The sequence below is a fragment of the Eutrigla gurnardus genome (assembly GCF_963514095.1).
Source record: "Eutrigla gurnardus genome assembly, chromosome: 5".
NCBI classification, from domain to species: domain Eukaryota; kingdom Metazoa; phylum Chordata; class Actinopteri; order Perciformes; family Triglidae; genus Eutrigla; species Eutrigla gurnardus.
This window is the reverse complement of record NC_139919.1, coordinates 21,022,654-21,036,287: the sequence shown is the minus strand read 5'-3', so window position 1 is coordinate 21,036,287 and position 13,634 is coordinate 21,022,654. Positions and strand designations below refer to the sequence as shown.

The 13,634-nt window shown below is 40.1% G+C and overlaps 2 protein-coding genes across 7 annotated transcripts in view; both read left to right on the top strand.

Moving 5' to 3' along the window:
• The window catches only part of kdm2ab (lysine (K)-specific demethylase 2Ab), a 40,276-nt gene that overhangs the window by 11,665 nt on the left and 14,977 nt on the right, over positions 1 to 13,634 (top strand). The window lies entirely within an intron of this gene.
• Positions 120 to 13,474, top strand: stx3b (syntaxin 3b). Of its 6 annotated transcripts, none has more exons than XR_014597229.1 (12): positions 120 to 516; positions 5,707 to 5,781; positions 5,918 to 6,017; positions 6,243 to 6,317; positions 6,484 to 6,554; positions 6,754 to 6,862; positions 6,945 to 7,018; positions 7,550 to 7,684; positions 8,423 to 8,533; positions 9,978 to 10,097; positions 10,490 to 12,870; positions 12,960 to 13,474. XR_014597229.1 is itself a non-coding variant. In XM_084010556.1 (12 exons), the coding sequence occupies exons 1-11, from the start codon at positions 487 to 489 to the stop codon at positions 12,854 to 12,856; spliced, it is 969 nt and encodes a 322-aa protein (XP_083866682.1). In that variant the 5' UTR covers positions 120 to 486; the 3' UTR covers positions 12,857 to 12,870; positions 12,960 to 13,474. The 6 variants fall into 6 exon arrangements, 4 of the variants coding, with proteins under 4 accessions (XP_083866682.1, XP_083866685.1, XP_083866684.1 ...); XM_084010556.1 differs by lacking the exon at positions 9,978 to 10,097 and adding an exon at positions 8,835 to 8,945 and having other exon boundaries at positions 12,779 to 12,870; XR_014597228.1 differs by lacking the exon at positions 9,978 to 10,097.

Here is a 13,634-nt window from a genome sequence, read left to right as displayed (position 1 = left end):
AGTAATAATAGGAGTTATTCATTCCCACAACACCTGAATGCATCACTGGTGCAGGTGGCTCAGGGCGTGGCTTCATCTCAGAAGACGTTGCTTTGTCTGCGCATGCGTGAGCCAGAAAAGTGCGTTTTAGAATGATTACTGGTGGCCAACGGAGAGAGACAGATTATACGGCTCTACACAACTGTTGTTTTAATCCCCTGGGCGAGGAGATTTAGCAAAGAAAAAACATTGGTTTTAAACCCAGCAGCCATATTGTATGGAAAAACGACGGAAAGACTCCTCTTTTCAGAAAAAGTCGATTTCTCAGACACCTCAGTCAAGACTTTTGGCCAGTTTAATTGTTTTTCTTACTGGCGGTTGGTTTCTGTCGGACAGCTAGTTTGCCAGCTGGTTGAGGAATTCAGAGATTGCATTTTTTTGGGCCATTTTACACAACATTGTGTTATTCTCTTTGGTGTAAAGGTGTTGAATTAACAGTATAACACCATGAAGGACCGATTGGAGCAACTTAAAGCGGTAAGTAACGTCCAGGAAATGTTCCGTTTCCTTACAGCATCTGTGTTTGTTCTCCAGTGTTGTCTTCGTTAAGAACGCTTCGAAGTACGAGAAATGAGAGGTTAAGATTAGTCAAAACATTGTAATTCTTTTACTATTCCCACTTTAACTTTTAATACCTCACACGTAACATACTACTAAAACTCATGATGGCTGTTGTAACGCTGCAGGTTAGTGAGTTAAATGAGGATGTGAGAGGGGAAATGTGACTCATATACAGTCGAAATCTGTCATACAGACATATTTTAGTTTAACTGAAATTGACCATACAAATATGTCAACTAAGACCGTTATTGTTAATAGAAAATCATATTGTTTGTGGCTGAACACCTTGAGTTGTTTTTTGATCAATTTTTGAGTCAAATAAAATGATTAATCTAACGATATGTAAGATGCTAAATGTAAATGTCAAATGTAACTGTAACGATGACAGTAAAAGATAATAGATCAATCAATACTGGATATTTGTCACTTGCATTCCGAGTTGCCATTACTGCTAGAAACATGTTAAGTTATTGATATATATGAATTATGATCAACGTAGAATGGATGCAGGAGCTACAGATGGGATGGATTCAACAATAATCATCTATTCCTTTTTTCGTATTCAGCCATCACAGCCAGATTACAACTATTTTACAGCAGCAAACATTTTTTATTTCACATATTTTTTGAAAATCAACATTACACTTTCTGCCCGTGGGTGTGAGGCCTTGATCCAAGTGTAACTCAAGTCGGGATATATTGCCATAGCTACCTGAAACTGCTGGCCAAATATTTATTGTGTTTAACCCCCCCACCTTCAGCAGTCTCTAACCTCACAACTCACTTCTTTTCCAAGTAAAGGAAGTACAGACAGCAAGTGGTGTGGAACAGTCATTTTTTCAGTTGACAGTTCGACCTACTTCTTTTTATTCACAGTGTGTGTGTGTTTGTGTGTGTTCGTGTCTATCACTTGATATACTTGTGAATGAGAGGAACGACAAGAAATGCTGAGTTGTAGTTTCACCTGGAGGCATGGTCATGTGATGGCGTTTACAGCTTTGTAAGACCATTTGAAAAACAAACAATATGCAATATTTCCTTGAAGTTTGAAGTCATTTTGCCTGCGGCCTTCTGTATTTCAGGCTCTCTGTTCTGTTGTAGTTCCATTGTGGTATTTTCCAGTAAAAAAGGTGGCCTATCCAGCTCTGTGTGCACAGCGTTCCCCCACTCTCCGTTGTTACATTGCTTCCCCACCTGGCTCAGATATCAGCACAATGAATAGGGGCAAGCTAACATGGCTTCTTCTGTGGCACGTGGACTTTTTTTAAATCCCTTGTCAGATTTTAGCGTAGCATTAACACAAGTCCTGATGGAGTATTTTGCCTTCTGTCAACATGCTGCTGTAAATCTGACCCCAGGTCCCTGTCCTGCTGCTGCCGTCCGTTTAGTGGCTCATTTTCTAAATCGTCCCGTGGGAAAATCTAGAGCACTGGGCTTATAGCTTTATATTATTGATAAATTATTAATTAAATTATAAGATTTTCACAATTTGGTTGGTCTATAAAATGTCTCAAAAACAGGAGAAAAGTGGACTCCGTCTGCTGCAACCACAGCTGTGTTACGTGATAATTGAATGAATGCAACCCACAATTGACTAACCCCCCCTGTCTCGACACCAATAACGTGGCATAAACACACATTCAATCCCAAAAAACACAGGCGATGTATGCAGGCAATCGGCTCAAAGTCATCAGAGAGAAGCGAGTGATGAGTCGGCAGTCAGTATAAAACAGGAAAAGGATAAAAGATGTTTTCAGAACGTGTGAATCACCGCAACCTCGACAGGCCTTTGAGCACGCAGCCATTACTGGCCACCCAAAACATTATGCAGTTTGCTGTAGCAGAATGTGTAGATAAGCTGTGGAAAGACACCGGAGGTGAACAGTCACTCGTGGATACACACACACACACACACACGCAAGCAATCACATGATTCTCCTGGCATCACAATTTACGAAAGCCTTGCTTTTTTTGTCCCCAAATCTTTGTTTGAAAAAAAAAAAGACCTAAATGATAAATAGATTATCTGATTAATCGTGTAATCCTTGCAGATTGTTGTTATTCTATATGACTGCTTTTTAAACTCACTTTAACCTTTGTACACCCTCATCCTTCTCAACCGTCATTTATGATCCTCAGAGACAAAGTCTGACAGTTAATTACCTCGCAGTTTCTATAGGATGTTAGAGTCACGGGAAACATTGTCGGGGTCAAACTTGCTGGATTGTTTTTTGGACACTATAATAAGTCATGTCACTTTAGGCTATTCTTTTATGAATATAGACTCAGCATCTATTTTGCCATAGTAGCATGTTGAGGTCAAAAGTGTGAGCTCAGTTTCCAGATCGATCAGTACGACACAATCTTGAAACTCACATTTCGCGACAATATTGCAGAGAAATACTGGTTTGTGAATCTATTTCCGCAGTACAATATGGATTTTAAACATTCGATAATCTCACACGCATCACAAATGTTTTGATACAAACCAATAAAGCGAGTCTCATCTCGGTAGTTGGTGTCTCCAGGTCGAGTCGTGTGATGAGCATGTGAGTTTAACTACTTGTATAAACTCACTCCGCCTGATTGTTCCTGTCCCTATCGAACTGCTGTTATATAGACGCAAGTGTTTGTTGCGTCCCTTTCCCCCTTCATTTTGGCGAGTGAGAGACACTGGAAGGAAGTGAGTGCTTGCTCTTATCTTGCTGCTGCACATATGCTACGTGAGGGAGCATGATGTTTAGGCCAGAGGGCCACAGCTGCAGGTTCACTGAATAACTCTCACAGAGGTTTGAAAAACAACGAATGTGTCCGTTTGGCTGTCACTTCACTACTGTTGTTAGATACAGCAGCCGGAGCCAAATAGACACATTTGCAATTCAAATTCCTGATCAGGGGTTGTAGGTTGACCTTAGCATTTGAGCAGAAAGAGTGACGTGCTGTCGCATTTAATGCACGTTTCCAGTCGGCCTGCAACGGCCATTTATTTTTATTGTTGATTAATCTGCTGTGTTTTTGTCCTTGGTTAATCATTTTGTTTATAAAATGTTTGGGTTTCAGAGCTCAAGGCGCTGCTTGTGTAGCGTAATTCATAGGTTACAATTGGAAGTAAAGTTATTCTACAGCAATGTAAAGTGTAATGTTGATATCTATTGAGATAAGTAAGATTGAGCCCCGGTCACGTGATATAAGAGAGCAGGGAAGTTGACAGGTGTGCCGGCTAACATTTTCCATGCCTTGACTTTGATCCAGGCTGACTTTCTCCGGGAAAGTCAAGTGTCCAGACTTCAGACTCTCGTTTGTTACCGATTACAAGAAAGAAACTCGAACTGTGTTGTTAGGAGCCAGTGACATTTTGTAGGTGCTCGGTGGACGCGTGTTAGTCTAAAATGCAGAAGTGATTTAAAGGGAGGGAACAAAGTGAGATTACGTCCCTTTGCACTCATTGTTTCACTCTTACCGTCACAGCTACCGTCACTCTATGATGTCTGTTTACACTGAGCCTTAGCTGTGGTTTCTCTAAGTCAGTTGAAAACAGGTTGAGTTCCTGGAGCCCGGCCCTAGTCCTTCACGCGATTATTCATCAGCAGTGCTGAGCTCTTTGCAGCCACTGCCCTGTGTTTACCGACTGTACCTTGTGATGTATTTATTACTTTGGCAGAGTGAAACTCTCTGACAGAATTTATTGATGTATCATGCGAAATTGCAACCCCGAGGCAATTTTATTTGGGAGTGTTTGTTTCATGGTCTAAATGCGGTTCAGTAACCGTTCTGTCTGAGAATCACTCAGCATATTTGGACATGAAAATAATAAAACTGTCATTATTTCAACACAAAACAAAGTTAATCTTCAGAATTCAGTCGCACATGTTAATATAGACCTATACAACACTCAAACTTTATTGTAAGATAATTATGATAATGTTGATATTTTGAGCATAATATTAATTGTGGTAATGCTACTTTCTTAATTTGGCATTTTCACTGGTATTTTTTCTCCTTCAGATAAACAGATCACGATGCATATCTTAGATGATTATATCGCGGTGTTTCAAGTATCGCTGAATCGCAGTATGGTGATATCATCGTTATCGTGGGCAAAATATTGTGATATTATTGTATTGTGAGTTATGTGATTCCCACCCCTACTGTGCATATTTAACAAAATCCACCAGCTCCTCTAAAGCTCACTTACTAACACCTTTATGTCATGTGTTTAATCTGTACTAAAACAAAAGAGTGAAAACAACAAGTTTTACAGGGAGTTATGTGCCAGCTATTTTGGCCAGTTGCCAAGAGGATCTAGGCTAGCTGTTTCCCCCTGCCTTCTGTGTTTGTGCTAGGCTAAGCTAACCGGCTGTTGGCTGTGGCATATTCCCTGTATAGACATGAGAATGGTGTTGATCATAACTTTTGAAAACAAAGCAAATAAGCACATTCGCTAATTTGTAAGTTGATATTTAGCATGCATTAATGTGTCACAGGAGTTGCCATGACTTTTTGTGTAAACAGGCAGGTTCTTGTTTTGCAGGTAGTTTATGTTGTGGACTATTTCTTGTTGGGGACCAGTAGGTCCCAGGAGAACCTGCTCTGCCTGGAGAGCTCACTTAGATGACGAGACGCATTTCAGATGTTGGGATATTTTGTTATAAATAGAATATATAATATTATAATATTTTTGTTGTTGTTGATTATAAATGTAAACTCCTAAGTAACATATTTAAAAATGATTGTTTTGCATCTCTACAGTAACTCAGTGTTTGTATTGGCACTAGTATCTAAGCTTTAGTTGATACTTGGCCACAGAACAGAAACAGAAACCGTCAGTCTCATGCTCTCTGAGGCAGACCGACATTGATGTGAATGAGTTTCAAACAGAGATGGTCTGGACTAAGAGTCATGTTTTGGCCTCAGGTTAGTTAAACAGGTTTGTGCGTAATTGTTAACAAAACGGGTGTATTTATTCTGTATATTTATCTGGGCTAAGCACCGAAAGTCTGTTTTTCGCGAAAGGCCAGGGAAATTTGTTTATAGTTTCAGAAAAAAGATGCATATAAATAGGATTTAAGAAGACTTTACTGACTTACTTAACTTTTATTCTGTTAGACGTGCGATCAAGATGATGAAGAGGTGGAGATTTCCATGGACAACGCTGCCTTCATGGATGAATTCTTCTGTCAGGTCAGTTGTTATATCTGTGCTTAATTGTGCGGGAGCTATTTTAACTTTTGGATTCAATAATCAGGGCATTCGTGGAAGAATGTCTTATGTTTCTTCATTTGAGATTCACGGTGCCTGTTTTGTTTGCTTGTTTCAGATTGAAGACATCAGGAACAGCATTGATAAAATTGATGAGAATGTGGCTGAAGTCAAAAAGCTTTTCTCCGTCATCCTGTCTGCTCCCACATCAGATCAGAGTAAGATACCAGCTTGTAATACTGTACCTGTTCCTTTTCCCCCTTTCTCCTCCAAATGTATTCACCCCATCCGACTCCCTTGGGGTCATAATAATGATATTTTCTCAACTAACTCTAACCTCATTTACAAATTTGCTTAATTTTTTTGTGTCCCAAATTTTACAAAATCATATTTCTGCAAAATGGAACTCTTAACTGTTTATTGTCACGTCTCTACCTTTCTAGAAACGCAGGATGACTTGGAGGCAATCACCAATGACATAAAGAAGATGGCCAACAATGCAAGAAACAAACTCAAGAGTGAGTCTGCCTTTCACACACACACACACACACACACACACACACACACACACACACACACAGCTTGTCATTGTGTATAATAAAGGAGGTGTTTAATGCATTTATTATGAATGTGAAGTTGATGTTAAAGCTGAATCGTAAATCTGTATTTATGATCGTTTCCCAGCCATCGAGAGGAATCTGGAGTCAGAGGAGCAGGAGAGGGTGTCGGCTGACATGCGGATACGCAAATCACAGGTAAATGATGGTTTTAGACATGACTATTAGCAACATTTTATGTATTATTATTTATGATGACTATTATTTTAAACATAAGCAAAGTTTATTTATTTTTTACTTTAAAATGCATGTTTAACATTTGCCGGATATGTGACTCAAGTTGTATAGCTGATTTTAAACTTTTTTTTACTTCTGTGCCACTTAATTTTGTTCCCAGCATGCAGTGCTGTCCAGGAAGTTTGTGGAGGTAATGACAAAGTATAATGAAGCCCAGGTGGACTTCAGAGAGAGGAGTAAAGGACGTATTCAGAGACAACTAGAGATCAGTGAGTGTCGGCCGTAAAATCACGTGACGTTCCCACGGTCTTTGTTGATATTAACTTTTTTTCCTTTGCTCTGTTTTTCCAGCTGGAAAAGCAACAACGGATGACGAACTGGAGGAGATGCTGGAGAGTGGCAATTCTGCTGTGTTTACTGCAGGGGTAGGTGTGAGTGTGTGCGCATTCAATTCTGCTATTTATAAGGGGACCGTTACACCCACTTGGCCTTGACAGTGATCAAGATGTGGTTGAGCTGAGAAATAGCTCAGTAAAAGTCAAAGTGCCTTCTATTAACTGGTTAAATATTAGCAGTGCTTGTGTTTTTTTCCTGACTGACTCAAAGTCAGTTTGCTCTCTTGTGCCTTAAGATCTACAAACCCCAAACAGCCAATGGGCAAAGACAAAGCTGTTTTTTGAGCTGCTTGAAACAGCTGAGATAATGAGCACCTGTGTGCACGATGCTTTTCAAGTTTGACCCTCTGGGTTTTCTTAAGCCATAAAAATGTGGACATTGTCTTCACGAAAATACATAGGAATCCACTTTGTGGCTCGCAATCTACAACCAAAACTCTAGATGCCACCCAATCCTAAATACTGTCCCTTTAAATGTGACCAAGAGACAAATATTAATTAAATTTTTTTGTTTGTCTGAACTGGTCCTGAGCTATAACGGTAAACCTCTCCTCCCCACAGATTGTGGACGCGGGGATCTCCAAACAAGCCCTGAGTGAGATCGAATCCAGACACAAAGACATCGTCCGTCTGGAAAGTAGCATCAAGGAGTTGCACGATATGTTTGTAGACATTGCCATGCTGGTGGAGAGCCAGGTACAGTCCTCCCCGACCACCTGCACATCATTTCACCCACCTGACAATTACTTCAGGAACCTCTCATTGGTTGTCATTCATTTATTCATTCTTAACTTTTCATCCCTGACTGACTTCAACTCTTGTTCTCCTGTTGATCTCTCGTTCTCTCTCTGCTGTGGTCTGACCATCAATCTACATCTGTTTCCTCTTTTCCAGCTCCATGTCTTTCTTACTCCTCTCTTTTATTCTTACTGCCAACTCCATCTCATCACCCAACATTGATGGAACCAGAGCACATGCATTTAGTAAGATGTACAGATATAGAATCACTGTAGCCGTGAGAGCAGACTTATTGTTGCATATTGTTGATCAGTCACTCACTGTATGTTTATGCATACCACATAACCTAACTGCATATTTCTTAATGATTGAACCATGCTTCATGAGGGAAAGCCTTGTTCGAGGTAAGGGCCATACACCTGTGGTTTGTGTCATGTGATTGTGTTGTGTGATTTTTGCAAAATTCTTAGTTTTGTTCCAAAATAAAATACATTTCAGCGTTAACATGAAAACGAATGCTTCTCCATGTCATTTAAAACTCCAAATGGAGTCATTATTGAAGCTGTTACTTTATTAACAGGAGAGGTTTTGACAGTTAAAGATATATTAGTTTATGTATTTAAACCAATGTACTATACTGTTCTTCTGCTTGCGGCGTGTTGCTCTGTCTCCTATTGATTGCTGTTTGTTTTTCAGGGTGACATAGTTAACAACATAGAGCGGAATGTATCCAAGTCAGTGGACCATATTATAGAGGCTAAGGAACAGACCAAAAAAGCTGTGAGGCATCAAACAAAAGCACGCAAGGTAATGTAACGTATCCGTTTGCTGCGTCAGTCTGCTGGCGACCTCTCCCTGTTGCTCTTCTGCCTGTTTTCGAGACAGTTTGACACATTTAAACCACACAGTGTGCACACAGATCACACTCCCTCGCCCTGCAGACACATCAGCTGTTGCATTCTGTGTGCTTGTCTCTCTCTCTCTCTCTCTCTCTCTCTCTCTCTCTCTCTCTCTCTCTCTCTCTCTCTCTCTCTCTCTCTCATTCTCATTGTATTATTTACCTTCTTTTGTTGCTTTTCGTCAACTCTGACACCGTGCCCCGTGTTAGGGTGGAATGATTGACAGGATTGAGAGCAACATGGACCAATCAGTGGGCTTTGTGGAGCGGGCCGTAGCAGACACTAAGAAAGCTGCAAAGTTTCAGCAAGAGGCTCGCCGTGTGAGTCACCAGAGTCGGGAGGAGTTGTCTGGTTTCCCAAAAGCAACAGAAATAGTTATGATATGATAGTTTACAATTGAACAGCGAAGGCCCTGAGATCGAAACGGGAGCTAGAAAAACTAAAATGGACTAAATCTGTCGCCACGGGACAAAAATGAATCCGATTGCACCTGGGACGTAAAAGACACCCTCTGCCACCAGACAGTGTTGAGCAATAGTTTATGGTGATTGCTGAGACCGCAATATCCGGTCAATGAAATGCTTACACACGCATTCCTGGTAGAATAACTTGTAACATGAATCGGATAACCGTTTTTCACTCACGGATCTGTTACTCAAACTGGCCCTCCTGGATCGCAGGAGAAAATACCTCTTTAACACAAAGGTGCTTTTGGGAAACCTGCCAGACAACATGAAGACCATCCCTGCCATCAAGACCCTGATCTGTACCTTGATCCTTACCTGTGGTGACTTGTAATGACCCCAAACCCTCCTACCTGCTCTGGTCCTGAGCCTCCATCATCGTGCGGCCTGTGGATCCCTGTGCTTTGAAACCCTGTGACCTGCCCAGCACCAAAAAAACCCTTCAACCTACACACATGCACACACAGTACACATACCAACAGCATCCACACTCTTCTCTCTCTCTGTTCTTTCTCTTCAGCTTTAATCCTAACTTGTCTCTTTGTTTACAGTTGGCTGATGGCTGCGGCATTCCTCATAAGCTTCATGCTGTCAAAAAAATTGCGTGAAATGATATTTACACGTTAAAACAAAGTCAACACTGTTGCAATACAACTGACATAACTGGTTTAAAATGGATTGAGTGCACTTGAGTTTGTGAGGTTACCAAGTTACAAGAATAACTCATGATATTTGATACAGCCGTTGCTCATATATTGTGTGTATTCCCTCATACAAATACTATATACTTTACAGGAGTAGATTCCACGATTGTTGCACAAATTAAGGATATACTTATTGTTGTTTCCCACTGAGAATGGTCCTGTATGTTTTGGTTGTTCCCAACAGAAAATGGTGATAGTAGTGGTTCTTGTGCTGGTCCTGCTGGGCTTATTAGCCCTCATTATCGGTTTGTCAGTGGGACTCAAGCACAGATGATGAACTATTTGATTAAGAGGAGAGCTAAGGGTGAGTAACTCTGGAGCAAATAAGCTCTGTAGTCCCACAGTGGGTGTGGGTATTAAGCATGCCTTGGAAAAGGGTTTGCATGCTCTTTTCCATGAGGTGTTTTCTTTTTTTTCCCCTTTTTTTTTTTTTTTTCTATCCACAGGACTAACTTGAGGTGTGTTTGTGTGTCTTTGACGTTCTTGGGTGTGTGTTCTCTCTTCTACTCTGCAGCACTTGCCTCTGGTTACTGCTGTACAAACAAAGCAGTGCTGGAAGTTAGTGTTTGGTCTGTGGGCTCCTTTCAATGTTCCCAGTATTGTCATGTTCCCCATCAGTAATCTCTCTCTCTCTCTCTCTCTCTCTCTCTCTCTCTCTCTCTCTCTCTCTCTCTCTCTCTCTCTCTCTCTCTGTAGAAGATGATCATAATTGGCGTATGCTGTGCTGTGCTTTTACTCATCATCATTATCGTCATCCTCACCCAGACACTATAACGGGACTGCCGTTTTGCTACCATAATCAGGTTTTTCATCATCCACACTCCATCCTCTCCTCCATCAGCTGGCCTGCCAAAAAAAGACAACTGATACTGATCACTCCATGGATGTGATAATATTCCATCTGCAGGTACAAGAAAATAACCGGAAGGACTAGTGTTACGTTTCACCTCCTGGGGGGGGGGAACTAAGAAGACCTACGAGACTAATGATTACAAAAAGCAAAACTCCCTGCTGGTTTGTGAGGGTGTGTGTGATCCCCTCAGATGGCTTGGACAGTTTGAGGATGCTCTGCTGCAAATGAGGAAATGAGACGGAAGCTGACATGATTGCATCTCCGCTGAGGGGAAAAGATAATTGGAAAATAACTGAATAATTCCAGTGTCGCTAAACATTTTTATTGTCTAACATTAGTGTTCCACAGTATTTCAAAATGTGTCTTCATTTCTGAAATTAAGCTAAGATGAGAATAATATAATTATTATTTTGTGTGTTGTTGATATCGAGCACTGAATATGCCTCCGCTCTTTAACTTGAAGATGATTGGTATGCTCACTGATGATTCTTCGGTTTATGGAGCCCATTTTAAGTGTAACGGATGGTCCTTATGGACACATTTCAAACACAGGTGGAACTAAGATGGGCATCTATTGCTTTAGGGCTTGTCTAAACACTGTAGCATCTTGGAGAAATGCTGATTGTCTCCCCTGTTTAAATGCTGTAAAAACATGTTTTAATGCCAAAGAGAGAGTGGTAACACTAGCTATTTAAATTTTAAAATAGTCGAGTAATAGTAATATATTTATTACACTTTTTAATAACATTGCTGTTAAAGTTGCACATTCAGGATGCCTCCAGTAAGGCCTCCCTGACTGGGTTCTCTTTACCAGTGTGATGTGCATTTCCTGGCATATTTTAGGTCTTACTGTGTTTCCACTGTTCACATGCACCTCAGTTTATTAGGTACAACTATCTGAAAGTAAGGCATTATAATACAACAGCCCTGCAATAAATCCTACTGTCATGATTTGTATTAAACTTTATGGAAACCTCACAGTGCAAGAGTTCAAAATTTTACAGCCTCCCAAAAAGACAAAGTTGAATCAACACATAAAAAACAACAAGAACAGTACATAATAATGCAATGAAGAAAGTTCATAACTTTATTGGCTTCATCTATCCCTGACAAAGTCTAATGTCTTGTGTTATGTAGATCTATAAAAAAATGCTATCAATAAATGCAGGGATGCTGTATTGCAGGGCGGTTGTATTAGACTCCATTAGTTTTTGTGTGCCTAATACATTGGCTGGGTTGTCCAGGAGTGCATAAGACTTTATTGAACCACATGCTGTCATGTGCACTGTGGCTATAACTGGCTTTAACAAGGCAGTTAAAGCAGGTGGTGCTGGCTGTGCATGCAAGCACTGTAACACACAAACTATTTCCAATCATTAGGAGATAGGTATTGACCTGAACATGAAGGGGTTTTGTAATTATCGTAAAACATAATTTGTAAAATGTCTAATGTGCTATGAGTGACGCCATCACTGAGGGAAGTCTTTGTTTCTGTTGGACCGCAGCCTGAATGGTTCTCGTTAATTCTGGTTGTGCATGGAGCTCTTGAAAGTGAGAGCTCTCCCAAGCTTGGTGTTTTTGGCTTCTGCCCTCCAAATGCTTCTATCCAAGCCTTTTTTCTTAGCCATCAGCACGGGATGCAATAAGAGAACGAGGGGGAAACTGAAGCGATTGTACACTGTTTTTAAATTAAGGTGCCACAGATTTTAGTGAAAATTAAAAGTTTTATGTTTTTTAATGCCTGTGTTGACTATGTTTCCTCATGCCTGTCCCTTTGTGACTGTGGATTTAATTTATTTGTTTTTTTACACTTTTCTGATTACTGCATGTTATGGTAAAGCAGTGTGAATATTTGATTTCATGGGATGGTAGTAGCTGTGGCTTGTTGTTGATACAGCATGTTAAAAAAATGTTTTTTTTAAGTTCACTTCACAACATGTCGAAGAGGAGGTAAGTTTTTCATCTTTCCTCTCTTTACACCAAACACCAAAACGCACACACTCACACACCCTACTCTCTATGACCCTTTGTTCTCCTTTTGCTCAATCATTTCCTCAAACCATGGCTGTCTATTAATTTGGAAGTATCGTTTTGTATCAAATGCTGTCTGACTCACTGTTTTTTATCCACAGAAAAAGATGATGATTACATTGTGCTGTGCCATCATTGGAATCATTGGGTTCTCCTATCTCTACAGCTTCTTCTCATAAAAGGTTTTACTGAGGTAAAACACCTGCATCGGCCTTTAACATGATGAATTCAGTTATTTTGCATCAAATGCTAAATTAACGTCCCTGTTTTCTCTTTGTGTAGTGTTTCTATGGACGAGAGTGTCTTGGAAAAAAAAGGTTTCCTGAGGTGCTCCCCTACTTTTACCCTGACCTTTATTTGAATCTATTTTAAAAAGTATTTTAAAACATAACTAATGAATTGAACCATACCAGCCCTGTGCACTTATCCTTTTATTAATCATTTGGATTTTTTCTCCCCATATGAAGTGTTTGAAATCATGCTATAAATGTGTAGATATTTCTCAATCTGCCTGTTCATAACCAGATGGCTCAACATGTGACTTATAATAATTTTTGGACCTTTCTGGTCGACTGTAGTCTACTGCCTCCTGGTGGAGAGGACGATCATATTTATTTATGTATTTATTGTCAGGAAAAAAAAATATTTTAAAAATGTGTTTTTTGTTTTGCTCTATTTGGTTCCAAAAGTCTATTCATGCTCATACACATAATTATGCTCTGGGCCAAAAAAATATCCAATGAAGTAGTATTTTCTGACTTATTTGTTGTCATAATTTTAATAAATTGTGTGCTTTGGTTGTGTGTGATCTGTCTGTATGCGTCCGTGCTGCTGAAATAGCCTACTTGCACTGATGGTCTTTTCTGTAACAGCGACTTGTCACTCGCTCACTGGCTGCGTGTCAACCCTGTAAAGCCTGTTATGTAATAAATTAATTCTGTGCGTTGTACCAGCTGT